General features: G+C 41.7%; 4 protein-coding genes across 4 annotated transcripts; 3 read left to right on the forward strand and 1 right to left on the reverse strand.

Annotated features, from left to right (window-relative positions):
* The first annotated feature begins 1,339 nt into the window (after positions 1 to 1,339).
* Positions 1,340 to 3,441, forward strand: K450DRAFT_229642 (uncharacterized protein). The gene is made up of 11 exons (XM_051587118.1): positions 1,340 to 1,421; positions 1,484 to 1,731; positions 1,802 to 1,914; positions 1,985 to 2,106; positions 2,175 to 2,297; positions 2,372 to 2,433; positions 2,510 to 2,582; positions 2,655 to 2,729; positions 2,814 to 3,030; positions 3,097 to 3,170; positions 3,234 to 3,441. Exons 1-11 carry the CDS (start codon positions 1,387 to 1,389, stop codon positions 3,400 to 3,402), a joined length of 1,311 nt encoding a protein of 436 aa, XP_051446874.1. The 5' UTR covers positions 1,340 to 1,386; the 3' UTR covers positions 3,403 to 3,441.
* Positions 3,109 to 4,011, reverse strand: K450DRAFT_229647 (uncharacterized protein; the record flags this gene model as incomplete). Its single annotated transcript, XM_051587119.1, has 1 exon — positions 3,109 to 4,011. The coding sequence occupies one exon, from the start codon at positions 4,006 to 4,008 to the stop codon at positions 3,481 to 3,483; it is 528 nt and encodes a 175-aa protein (XP_051446875.1). The 3' UTR covers positions 3,109 to 3,480.
* Positions 4,012 to 8,445: 4,434 nt separating this feature from the next.
* On the forward strand, positions 8,446 to 10,490 carry K450DRAFT_229653 (uncharacterized protein). The gene has a single exon (XM_051587120.1). It carries the CDS (start codon positions 8,639 to 8,641, stop codon positions 10,223 to 10,225), a length of 1,587 nt encoding a protein of 528 aa, XP_051446876.1. The 5' UTR covers positions 8,446 to 8,638; the 3' UTR covers positions 10,226 to 10,490.
* Positions 10,491 to 10,792: 302 nt separating this feature from the next.
* K450DRAFT_229655 (uncharacterized protein) lies at positions 10,793 to 13,203 on the forward strand. Its single transcript, XM_051587121.1, has 4 exons — positions 10,793 to 11,619; positions 11,715 to 12,131; positions 12,199 to 12,846; positions 12,923 to 13,203. The coding sequence occupies exons 1-4, from the start codon at positions 11,283 to 11,285 to the stop codon at positions 13,090 to 13,092; spliced, it is 1,572 nt and encodes a 523-aa protein (XP_051446877.1). The 5' UTR covers positions 10,793 to 11,282; the 3' UTR covers positions 13,093 to 13,203.
* The last annotated feature ends 53 nt before the right edge of the window (positions 13,204 to 13,256 follow it).

Here is a 13,256-nt window from a genome sequence, read left to right on the forward strand (position 1 = left end):
CTGGATGCTCAAGAAGTAAGTTTGTCGACAACCTAGTCAGCTTTTCAATACTTCTTACCTACCCCTATAGATCCTGAAAATGTCACATGGACGTCCAATGCGCGATACCATGCTATACTGGAATCCGAAAGATATCACTCCAGATATCGTCGATATGTATGAACGCAAACTTGCTGCTAACTCCAATGGGGTTGCTCTTGCACCCGGTGCTGCCGATTTGTACGCTGCTATTCCATGCGAACGCTTTGGTATGTATACAGGCGCAAAACTGAGAACGGCCCTAGCCAGACTACAGCAGTGTCAGCTTGATCGACCAAAAGCTTTGTTCGCAGGTGATACCGTTTCCCAAGGAAAACCAGATCCAGAAGGGTAAGTCATGATTTACCTAACCAAACCAAGTACAGCTGTGGTCATACTAAGATTTCGACATATAGGTGGATTAAGGCCGCAGAGGTATTAGGATATAAGGGAGCCCAGTGTGTGGTGTTTGAAGACTCGGCGGTTGGTGTTAAGTCCGCAAAAGCGGCAGGTATGTTTGTTATCGCCTGTTTGACGACGCATTCCTTGCAACAGCTTGAAGCAGCTGGTGCCGACATCATAGTGGAAGACCTTACAAAGGTTAAAGCGAGCGTTAACGAAGGCGGAAGAATAGAATTAATGATATCGAGTAGAATGTAATGCAACAGTGGAGATGAGTGCACAGTTTAATGTTATTCAGAACAACTAAAACACCTAGAGAACAGCATTAAAACTAGTATTACTTGATGGGTACAAGTCCATAATGGTAATGGGAGATAATTTTATTGCAGGAACATAGTTTTTTGCCATTGTCAATACGCTTCGCACTTGAGAACAGAGAGATTACACGGATACATTTTATTTACATTGTGCCGCAGTGTAAATTGACAGTTCCCGAGTACACCTGTTTCCTTCTGCAATATCACTAGGTGTTTTTCCTTCGCTGTTTTTAATGACTGACTTGCCTCCTACTTGAAGCAAATGCCACTTTGACGCTTGTACCTTTTTCTTTCACCTGATGTAGAGGGCAAAGAATAAGCATATATATTCATAACATTTTAAACGATAACAGATGATATATTAGACCAGGAATTTCCTGGTTGTTACTCGTAGATGAGCTTCCAACCAGTTCCCCCAATAGCCTTTGGGAGCTAACTTTCAATAATTATGTAATATCGTATTATGTTGATTCTTGTACAAAACGAAACAGCTCACTTGTCGTTAAGGAATCGTGTTCTGACTATCAAAATGCAAGTTACCGAAAAAGAATTGTATTGAAACGTTTCGATACAGTACCGAAAACGCTCTATGGCTGGTTCGCGCTCGATTTCCGCCAGCACTTACAGCCAAGCTTACAGAACCTTAGTGATGATCAACTCACTTTTTGTAGTCAATGGTCAAGGGTATGTTGCTATTCAATTCTATCTTAGTGCGTATATCGTTGTCTAATACCAGATTCTTGCAGAAAGATCATTATAGAAAAGCACTGGCGAAGCATCATTTCGAGGCAAATTGTTGATGTCTTTAGCGATGAGAGTGCGAAGTTCCTTGCTTCCGGACCCATCAATCACACTGCTTCCAACTCGGATAAAAACGCCAAAGAAGTCTCATTTACCAAAGAAGATGTTCCTCCTATTCTCGAGACATCAAAATATCTGTTGTTGCACGTACTAAGGGACGGCTTGGTATGGCTTTGTCCGGTTGATAAAGAAGGTTAGTTGCTTGCCATCATGTGAGACTAGCGGAGAGCTGTATAGTATCTTATATGTTTCGATATCCTTAGTTGATCCTTTGCTTGTATTTGAGATGATACATCGCATAATTGATATACTTGTTGATTACCTTGGAGATGTTTCGGAAGTGTCCATTCGCGACAACTTCGTCATCGTATATCAAGTAAGCGAGGGTTGTTCTTTTAACACTTGGTAGTCAACATGGAATCAATGTGACTGACATTTATTTACAGCTTTTGGAAGAAATGATGGACTATGGATACCCACTTACAACCGAACCTAATGCTCTTAAGCAAATCATTCTCCCTCCAACTATCATGAATAAGGTGATGAACACTGTTGTGGCTGCTTCAGGGTCAGTGATACTTTCTTTTCTCCCATGTCACACGGTGATGAGTGTCTTATGTTTCTGTTTGATGTTAGGGTCGGGCAAAAGCTTCCGCAATCTACCATGTCTAGTATACCTTGGAGAAAAGCTGGTGTCAAGTATGCCCAAAATGAAATCTATTTTGATATTATTGAAGAAATCGATGCCACTATTGAGGCGTAAGTATATAATCGTGTGCAGTCTACTTTGGCCTTTGACGTTAAGGATTCTTTCTAACATCATGTTTTTGTAGTAACGGTGCCATTGTATCATGTGAAGCTCATGGTACTGTCAATGTGAACTGCCGACTGTCCGGTAAGAATGTAACAATCGGTATACGGGCTTCATTATCCTTAGAAATCTGACAATTGGCTTTTATTGAACTTTTTAGGTATGCCGGACTTGGCTCTCAACTTCATAAATCACAGAATTCTAGACGATGTCTCATTTCATCCGTGTGTGAGGTCAGTGCCCAGAAATTTGTGATATAGAGTGACTTTGTTGCGGATTTTAACACTCTTTGGAATTTCATATAGATATCAAAAGTGGGAGAGTGATAAAGTTCTCTCGTTCGTTCCTCCAGATGGCCATTTTAGTCTCATGAGTTACAGGTTAGTAGCAGGAGCAATTGCGACTTTTCTACAAGCTGTAATTCTTTGGGCAGTTTAACTCAGTATCATATTTCTTCTACGCAGGGTGAACTTACCACCACAACAACTTTTACCGCTTCACGTCAAACCTCAGTTCTACAATACAGCGACCGGCGGTAAATTCGACATTTCCATCAATCCACGATCTACGGACGGAAAGCCGATCGAAAAAGTGGTAGTGACCATCCCTATGAGTAAAAACACAACCACTGTGAACGCAACATGTAACGTTGGACAGTACATGTATGATCCAGTGACCAAGGTATGATGAATAGGTTGGTGCATATATCACGGTATATACCCCTGTTACTGACATTGATACATCTAGTCTATTAAATGGGAGATTTCCAAGATTCAAGTTCGTGATCGAACACCAATGCTATCGGGAACCTACAGCAACGGGTATGTAGCGAAAGTAAATGTGCACGCAACGTTCTTAGATTTTAATAATAACATTTTTATCAGCTCTGCAACTCATGAAACGGGTACCACCATCATGTTGCAGTTCCAAATTAGCATGTATGCTGTATCTGGCCTGAAGGTGGATACGTTGCGACTATTCAGAGAAGGATACAAGCCATACAAAGGTGTTAGAAGTGTGACAAAAGCTGGCAAGTTCCAGATCAGAGCGTAGTTGCATAGAAAGCAGGTGTTCTTGTACAGTGTAGGCTTTCTTAAAAATGTAATATATATATCGACAGAATCAACTCTTTTATTTCAACACATTTTCCAGTTCTGTTAGCATGTTTGATAATTTCTTTTTGGATTGCTCATCTCTTCTTATCAAATAGGTTTGCATCTCTTCTTGTAATTCCTGCAACAAGCTGGTCATGGGTAGATTTTGAGTTGGATTCAGCAATATGTTGAACGTCTTCTTCCAAATTGGCGTATGCCATCCTCGTTTCAAGTTTTGCTTTATGACCCATTGTCCTCCGGCAGGGACAACTTGCATGTGCTGTCCAAACAATAAGCAGTAGATAACTTTCGCGATACCCCAATAGTCTAGGATCCAAGGCTCCCATTCGCCATGTCGAAGGGTCTGAGGAGGGTCATCATGCACATTGGTATTCCAGCCTGCTATGAATTTTTGGCCACTGGGAAATAGGTTCAAATCAAGTGTTCTTCCAAAGTCAATGATCTTGATTTTTTTCAATGCCCAGTATTCATCATCACAACCAGTATAGACAGTGGAGGCATGCTTTCCTGATGTTTGCGAGTCTGGCTTCTGAAAATTCAACATGACATTATCTGGTTTGATATCTCCATGAACGAAGCCGTTTAAATGGAGGGCGGTAACGCACTTGAGCAATCGAATGGTCAAGAACATGGCTAATGGCTCTGCAAGACCTGATGTCATCGAGGTAGCTTGAGTGCTGAACAATTTAACCTTATTCACGGCAGCCAGCAGAGTGCCTTGAGAACAGTATTCCATTACAAGACAACTTGCATTCTGGAAAAGATGAAACGATATAGGATACACTATGAATCTGGAAGAATGATGACCTAGGGCGGCTACAGTACGCTTCAGCATGCAGTACTCATAGGTATAGGATGGTAGCTGTATCTTCACAGCATATATTGCGTTGTGCATATCTCTAGCCTTAAACACGCGAGCATGCCCACCTTGAGCCACAGAGTCGACAATGGACAAGCTATATGGAGTAATGCGAAGTATGAAAGGAACAAATCTTGCTGACTTCTTGTGAGATAACCTCACCAAGCTTGCTTTGAGTGGTATCTGTTCCTCCCTACTTTCATAGTAGTCTTCATCTGCTTGTAGACTTGCTTTTAACCGTCTGACAATTCCATCGTAAAACTGGATAGTGATTTGTATCGCAGACGGCGATATGCTACGAAAAGCATCAACTGTAAGTCGAGCTGTATTCGAATTGTGTCCAATGTGCCCTTCTGAAAATCGTTCGCCAATATCTATTCCCAGTGACCGTCTGTCTGAGGATCGCAATATTCCTAGAGGTTGCCTCCATGGTTGATTTTTGACGATATGCTCCAGTTTTCTGCTTCCCTGACGAGACACTAGAAACACCGAAGCTCCCATTCATTCAGTTTGTCGTTTATTATAGAAAAATTGGTAGACTACTAAAGATAAACTATATGTACAAGGGTAAACTTACCGTGTGGAAATGTATGCAGGCCCGCTTTAGAATTTTCAGATGTGCAAGAAATTTCGACGATATCTTCGGTGATGAAGTGTTCCGTTGGATTCGATCTGTCGTTACAATTGTTCTTCGTCGACTCTCTGTCAATATGACCAGTATGCCAAAGGCTCTCCATAGTTGCCAAGTTGGAAGGAAGAAATGTATCGTTGACCCGCATTTCCTCAAAAGACAGTTGCTGTTCATTCTTTCGTATGGACTTCCCGTATGTGCTTCGTTTACGTTTAGCTGAGTGTGTTATTTTCAAAGGCACATCGTTATCTGTGTGACGACTTTCAGCCTGGATGTCAAACAGCTTGGCCTATCAAACCATATTTACCCTCCGCTTTATCACACGTGGCAAGTTAGACTAATAGCTTACTTCTATAATTAACTGACATCGTTTTGCGGCATTATCATGTATCTCCAGGGCTACGGGAAACCTGTACTTCCTATAATCATGCGGTAACTTCAAGAAGATTGAGGCGACTGGCTTATTCTGGTCATCGGGTTGATGTTGTGCTTGTTTTTCAGTGCATGTCAATTGATGACAGGCATACCTTTTTTGTAGCGACCAAATGCGATTCTGCAATCGATTTAGGGGCTGTGCCTGCGCATCAATTCCTGCTCTCAGTGTATTGATAGCTTCGGAAATCCTAAATGCGAACAATTAAAGAGAAGCTATTCTCTGTGTCAAAGGCATATGTTCCTTCAAGGTACCTTCCACTTTGTTCCAAATGACTAGAGTAATGATAGTAAAAGGCGCCAAGATGTTTTCCTATCTCTGTTCGTTCCAAGTAATTGAATACATGCAGTGGATCAGGATAATAGGATGCATACATCAGCCATATGCGTAGATACCGTGGATCGTTGCGATATCGAACTTGTCTATGGATGTAGTGAATGCAGCGTTGAAGTACTGATAAGAGCAGGCGATCAGGCTTGTTATGAGAGGTAGAGGGGCTTTTGATAATGCGTCGTATTTCCCTATCGAAAAGGGATATCGGATCATCCAAGCTGTCGAGATAGGCGTAACTTTCCATTTCTACAAGTGGTGCTTTTGCCGCGGAAGAGCAAAGTGAGATATTTTTTTTTTTAGTGCTTCCATTTTTTTGTTTGTTAGCAGTCCAGTGATAAGAGCGCAATTTCGACCAAAGTGAGAATTTCACCACCCAAAGTCTAAGTGATCGATAGTGCAACAACTCACGACAATACTACTATCATCAGGCTTCACCATGGTAGGTAAGATAAATTGACGAGCAAAAGAACAAATTTGATTGAATCATCAGATAATCATCAGATGAGGAAGTGACTATGAGTTGTTATAAAAGCAAACAGAGAAAGAATTACAAAATGTGGATATGAGAAAAAAATGCAGTGTGAATGTCAAAGCAATGAAGACGAAAGTAGTCTATAGCTTTTAGTGATTTCGAATAATCTTGTCTCCTTCTTGGTAGCCAATTTGAGCATCCCAATTACCAAGACTTTCGTCGTTGATATCTTGGTCGTTATTAGTGGAAGTAGAGGAAGTTTCATCACTGTTATTACTTGATGCAGATGCTCTTCTGTTCTGTTGTGCCAAAAGCTTGGAGAAATCTGACCAGGGCATCTCCATAAATGAGGTATTGGTCTGTAAGGAAACGACGAGTGAGTAAACCATGAAACTTAGCCGTAAAACTTCAGTGATCATAACATGAGGATAATTACAGGAGTGATAATGGAAGGATCTTCGTTGACGAGATTAGGAACAAGCTTGAGCTTTTGCAATAATTGATGACCAGGATCCATTATGAATTATTGGGGTTTGGGTGTGTTAAGTGTAGTAAAGTAGTGAGAGCGAAGAGCATCTGGGTCACTTTTTATATATGCGCTGTAAAAGGCTGAGACCACCATGTTCCAAATTAGGTTAGTGGATGCTGAACTTTTCCACGGTGCTTGCAAAAAGCTCTTTTCGTCACCGTGAGCAATAAACGGCCAATCGTTCTTGGCTGAGTAAATTATTCGCTCTAGTCGCCCAAATGTGTATGGTACCCTCGATTTAAAAGAACATGAGTTCTTCTTTGTGAATGTCAAATAACCTAAGCTTCAATATAAGACCCATACCATCTGCAGTGTCATCTTCCTGAATGATTTTCATCATCCCCCTTACCAAGGTGGGAAAGCAAGGCCGAGACCGGACCATTACACAATCCCCGCAGGCCGCACTTCTCAAAAAATTCTTTTTTTGGGAGAGGTCCGCTTTGCGGAGGGTTCACCGAGCGCGAATTGCTATTGGCTAAGTGCTTAATGCCCCATAGGTTTCTGTCATCTTTCATCGTCACTTCTGAGATTTTCACTTCCCCGTCACAAATATTGCAACAAAACCAGCAAAAACAGCGATAAAAAAAAAGTGAGACTACCTAAGTTTGTTGGGGGGTACGCAAGCCATGAGGCCAAATAACTGGACATCTGCACCAATAATTACAATTGGTTAGAGGCAGCTGATGGTGGTCGAAGCAGCTAAATTATTCTACGATGGCTGACAGCTAAGCATAGCTTAAGGTGGGTTTCTCATGATCGTTAAAAGTCCCACGAGTAGCCTTAGATGGTCGATCGTCTGTGTGCCATTTGAGACTGTCTGTAAAAATAGATTTTCAGTTAGCCATGTATTGCCACAAATGAGGCATGTATTGCCGTAAAGGTGCTTTGCCATGAGGCACGCATTCAATTGCGCACGATGCTCATAACAATCTATTCATATCTCCTTCCACCGATGCTCGAAGTGTTTCCTGAGGTAAGAGAGGCGCGCTGTGTCATCCACCCTGTGGGAAATTGGAAAATGGGGTATGAGCTCACGAGACTGGACACAAACTTAGGTCCATGTCCATCCGCGGTAAGTCGATATTGTCATGATTATACCGTTATACGTCCTTTTTTTTTATTCCGTTTGAACAGATCAGGACAAATACGATACTTTTAATGACATCTATAACAACTTGAAAATAAAATTACGTTCAGTGTCGATATGGCTCCGTCACAGCCAACTACTTGTTATGGTTGTTGGTCACACCAGTTACCCTAGAGTGAAAGATGGTCAAGTATGAATTGTGTCATCTATAACATCTAAATGCAATGACTCAACAGCAGTTGCTGGTTACCAGTTTATAGTACCCTCGTAATGGACTCATGTTTGGTACGAATCCAAATCGTGGATTTTATTATGTAGCGAGCGTAAAACTGATACCTTTATTAACGTGCCAAAATCTAATCTATGAACCTAAGCCACGTTTAAACATCCCAAACAGCGTTATCTTAAGATATAGATAACGCCAAGATCCTGCGGTTTGAAATGTTGTGGGTAGTGTGTTATCGCAGGTTTTTTTGTTTGGTAGACACTGAGTTTGACTGGCTTTGGCAGTTTAAATTTAGTACTTACAAATCAATTATTCAGCAATTGGATGAGCTGAATTTGATTGGCTGACTATAACACTGACATCATCATAACACTTACTGGTCAGATCTCACATTTCCTTGTGTCAAGTGTTGGCAATAGTGAAGGTGTGTAATCGACTGCGGAATTCAGTCCCTTGCATTATTACCAACAGCTCTATTCCTTGATTGAATTCACGCCGGCTATCAATAGGATCTATTGTTCACTAGATCGCACCACTATTAACTCACTCAATTAGTGGAAATAACAACAGTTAATTCAATTCCGACGCTTTCCAATCTCTCAACATGCCAGAATCCGTTCAAGCAGAGAGTTCTGAATTTCCAAGCAGAAATTCAAGCCCCACGGCGGCATCAACAGCCGATACACCAGCTTCCAACCGAGCAACACCTGTGAAAGGGAACAGTGCTCTCAATGCTCAGCATTTTCTTGCATCGCCTATCGGCTGCAAGCTGTTCGTCAAAAAATTGATGCAAAATCAGGAAGCCGAATTTCGTAAAGCTGAAATCCTATCGTTTCGCGGTCCAACTGACGATCCATCCAAAATGGAATATTATGTGCATTATGTGGAATTTAACAAACGTCTAGACGAATGGGTACCTGCCGAGCGACTTGACTTATCCCGAGAAATCGAGTTCCCAAAAACCAAGAAGCAGAAACTCAAAGAACACGTTGTGGAAACACCTCCGCCCGATTCTCCAATGCGCTCTTCCAAAGGTGCTAGAAAGCAAAAGGGTTCTCAAGATATGTCGACGCAGGTCAGCTCGGCCGGAACACCGTCTCAAAAGCGCCGAATGGAAGATTTAGCGGCTGGTGAAGTGGGTACCCCAGGAGATGATGCAGAAACACCTGGCTTTGGAGGCAGCAAAGATATGGATGATCATGATGATGAAACGGATTTGTTGGATCCCGACGATCCTAATCAAGGCACTGCTGCTGCCCCTGAAGAGACTTTCTCTAAAGAAAAGGAAATCGAGAAGTTACGAACATCCGGTTCCATGACACAGTGTGTCAGTGAAGTAGCGCGTGTTAAAAATTTGAACACAATTCAAATGGGCAAGCACGAAATGGAAGCTTGGTACTTTTCGCCTTATCCATTGGAATACGCGTATGCCGAGAAATTGTACATTTGCGAATTCTGCCTTTGTTATTATGTTTCCCACAAGCAACTTGAGCGACATCGCAGCAAATGCCAATTACAACACCCTCCTGGCAACGAAATTTATCGGTACCAAGATATTTCATTCTTCGAAATCGATGGGCGAAAGCAGAAGACTTGGTGTCGAAATTTATGCTTGCTTTCAAAATGCTTTTTGGACCACAAAACCTTATACTACGACGTTGATCCTTTCTTGTTTTACTGTATGACACAACGGGATGAGCTTGGATGCCACCTTATTGGATATTTTTCAAAAGAAAAGGAATCTTCAGAAAACTATAATTTGGCTTGTATCTTAACTCTCCCGCAATTCCAGCGTATGGGTTTTGGTCGTCTCCTGATTCAGTTCTCATATGAACTTTCCAAAGTTGAGGGAAGAGTTGGTTCCCCCGAAAAACCGTTGTCCGATTTAGGTTTGCTCTCTTACCGTGCTTATTGGACGGAAACCATTGTGGAACTTCTACTTAGCACCACCGATGAAATTACCATCGAAGAAATATCACAGCGAACATCTATAACACCACAAGACATTCTGCATACCCTTCAAAACATTGGAGCTCTCAAGTACTACAGAGGCCAACATATCATCTGTCTTGGCGACAAAGTCATAGACAATTGGGAGAAAGGAAGGAAGAAAAAGAGAAGAGTTATTGCACCAGAAAAGCTGGATTGGAAGCCTATGCATTTCACACCCTCTCAGTTACGCTTCTTGTAAACGCTGTCCTGTACACGAGGATATGATCTCCCTTTCTTGCCGTAGCAATGGGCTATGTTATGCTTTATGGCTTTCTACTTTATAGTATTCTTTTTCCTCACTTGTAAACATGTAAATAAATAATCAAAGACATTCAAATGGATGCGTAACGGGAATGGAAGCCCAAACCTTGGGAAACTGCAACAATTTTTCCTTTGAGGGAACAACGCTGTAACATTTGATGCCTTGCTGGAAAAAATAAAATTGAGAGAAATTGCCGAACCGGTCATTCAGATAGTACAATGCCTTGGGGACACCGGCTATATTCTTCAAATCAATCGGCACATCTGCCATATTTGTTGATTACTTCACGTTCAAATTAGGCAGATGAAGTGATTATCCTAGATATTGTCGATAGAGCAATCAGTGCTACTGGTAGAGGAACAATTACTTTATTTCGAGGACAGTGCCACTTTGGTATCCCCTATCATGGTCAATCTACTACATTCGACATTTATCTTCTGGAAGAAATTTTTTGTTTTCCCCAGCATTTGAAATATCATGACACCTTACCGATAATGTCACATTCCCCACACACCACGATAAAAGAGGCGCTTTCCAAAAAAAATGAGAAGCAGTTCTCAGCCCGTTTACCGTTTTCCATCGATTAAGATGCAAAAAGATATGTCAGGATACCTTTGCATCTTCATTTTTTTGATCTCTAAGAACGCCTAGTCTTTATGACAGCTTATCCTTTGTCATCTATTCCTTGTGGCAACGGTTTGTCCCCTCCATAATTTGTATTGACGGGTAAAAAACCTATCTTTGCTTTCCATTAAATTGCCTTTTCTTTGTGGTGGCAAGACCCATTTGTCAGCCCACCATTTCTGTTGTTTGCAAATGCTGTAACGAGATTTGTTTAACCTTGCACACATGGACATAACGTGGATTTAGCCTCTCATTCCTGGAAGTTTTTCTCCAGCCAATTTCCCATAGCTGTCTGGGGCACCTGTGAAATCCCACAAAGAGGAAGAGCCACAGCGGTTACACACTATTCAAACAGGTGATACACGGTTGCATGTGGTACCCCGCAAATCACTATTTCCCGTTTCCGCCAACCGCTTTTCTCTTGAAAGGAACCTTTTATTCTCAGATACCACAGACCATGCTCGCAGCAGAGCAAACTATCCATCATTTACCTTCCCCAGCTCGAACTCGGTTAAATCCGACCTCAAATTTGGATATGAAATACGCTTTTCCAGAACAGGTAGAAGCCTTGGCCGAGATTCAGAAGCTTTTTACCGTTTCAGACCAACAATTGGCAGAATTAGTCAAGCGAATGGGAGAGGAAATGCAAATCGGCTTGGAAAGAGATGATGCTTCCGATCTCAAAATGATTCCTTCTTTTGTTACAGGTAAGCCAGTCTAGGACCAGCCAAATGACTGCCCTGGAAATTTTAGATGCTCTATAGGGAGAAACGAATAATAGATACTAATCATATACAATTAGGCTATCCAACTGGTCAGGAAGAAGGCGTTTACCTTGCCCTGGAAATCAGTGGTATGGATATCTATGTATGCCAAGTTAAGTTGAAGGGCCAAGGCGGCAAGCTGGCCATCAATCAATACCAATACAAGATTCCAGCTGCTCTTGCAACCGGTCAAGATATTGCTGATCTTGTTGACTATATTGCTGACTGCGTATCCGATTTCCTCGTCAGAGTCGGTTCTCAGGATCTGTTTGTATACCCTATGGCGATCAGTTTTGGATTCGCAGTAGAGCAGACTGCACTGAACAAGGGATATATCATTGCCCTAGGCCACGGATTTGATTATGCCAACGGCGTTGGTTGTGATGTCGTTGAACTAATCCATTCAAGGTTCCAACGAAAAGGTCTCTCTGTGAGAGTAGTCGCTATTGCCAATGGTAAAATATCAAATTCAAGCTATCAACTGATAAAACTTTCGTCTGACTCGTTGTTTTCCCCCCTTAGATACAGTTTGTACTTTACTCGCACACGCATACCAGCACCCAAGCACTAAGCTTGGCATAGTTCATAGCGCTGGAACAAACTGCGCATATTATGAAACGATGGATAACATCTCAAAGCTTCAGACAAATGCAAACCATATTCGCTCTTCAAGTGACGGAAGCGACATGATTATCAACACAGAATGGTGCAACTTCGGCTCTAAGAAGAAATATCTTCCTTCTACATGGTTTGATCGAAAACTTGATCGAGAATCAAACAACCCAAATGTTCACATTTTTGAGAAGATGACCACTGGCGTATACTTGGGCGAACTCGTGAGAATTGTCCTCATCCATCTTGTCGACAATGAAATGCTTTTTGGAGGAGAAAGCTCTGAAGTCCTGAATACACCATTTAGCTTTGACACGAGCTACATGTATGTATGTGAAAATGACGATACTCCTTCTCTGGATGGCATCAGAGTCATTCTCGAAGACATGCTCAAGGTTGGAGCAACAAGCATGGCTGACAGGGAAATTGTAAAGAAAGTATGTGAAATCATTGGAGAGAGAGCAACCATGTTGGTCGGCGCTGGCACTGCCAGTGTTGTTCAATACATGGTAGAACATGGCATAGGAATGGACCTAGATGGCTCCGGATTTGCTATATGTAAGTTGTTTCTGGCGACCAGCAAGTTTGTAGTTGATATCTTTGTAATCATACTGATCCTGTTATTACGTTACAGCTATAAGCGGCGATATCTATGAGGATTACCCACAATTTCATCCCCGAGTCTGTAAAACGTTAAAAAAAATGTTACCGGAACATATTGCCGCCAAGTTATCAGTTGGCATTGTCAAGCATTCAAGAATAGTAGGAGCAGCCATCGTAGCAATGATGGCTGAAAAAGCGTAGTAGTAAAGCAAACACATTTCTTTCTTTCTTTTTCTTTGTATTCGTATCAGCATTATCATGTAACAGCACAATGGGGGAAATAAAACCGGTTGAAATATGGTCATTTGAATATCGTTCACTTTCACGACAGGGTATTTTCCGTCTCAACTTCTCTCAATCTGCTG

This window comes from Umbelopsis ramanniana (genome assembly GCF_025399195.1).
Source record: "Umbelopsis ramanniana AG unplaced genomic scaffold K450scaffold_12, whole genome shotgun sequence".
In the NCBI taxonomy this organism is placed as follows: domain Eukaryota; kingdom Fungi; phylum Mucoromycota; class Umbelopsidomycetes; order Umbelopsidales; family Umbelopsidaceae; genus Umbelopsis; species Umbelopsis ramanniana.

What these genes read in the sequence shown, in the direction of transcription:
- K450DRAFT_229655 (XM_051587121.1), top strand. Translation starts at nt 11,283, where the DNA reads ATGTGGTACCCCGCAAATCACTATTTCCCGTTTCCGCCAACCGCTTTT. An exon ending in GATTCCTTCTTTTGTTACAG is followed by an intron (nt 11,620 to 11,714) that starts GTAAGCCAGTCT and finishes ATATACAATTAG; the next exon opens with GCTATCCAACTGGTCAGGAA. An exon ending in AGTAGTCGCTATTGCCAATG is followed by an intron (nt 12,132 to 12,198) that starts GTAAAATATCAA and finishes TTCCCCCCTTAG; the next exon opens with ATACAGTTTGTACTTTACTC.
- K450DRAFT_229653 (XM_051587120.1), top strand. Translation starts at nt 8,639, where the DNA reads ATGCCAGAATCCGTTCAAGCAGAGAGTTCTGAATTTCCAAGCAGAAAT.
- K450DRAFT_229642 (XM_051587118.1), top strand. Translation starts at nt 1,387, where the DNA reads ATGATCAACTCACTTTTTGTAGTCAATGGTCAAGG. An exon ending in ACTTCGTCATCGTATATCAA is followed by an intron (nt 1,915 to 1,984) that starts GTAAGCGAGGGT and finishes ATTTATTTACAG; the next exon opens with CTTTTGGAAGAAATGATGGA. An exon ending in TTTAGTCTCATGAGTTACAG is followed by an intron (nt 2,730 to 2,813) that starts GTTAGTAGCAGG and finishes TCTTCTACGCAG; the next exon opens with GGTGAACTTACCACCACAAC.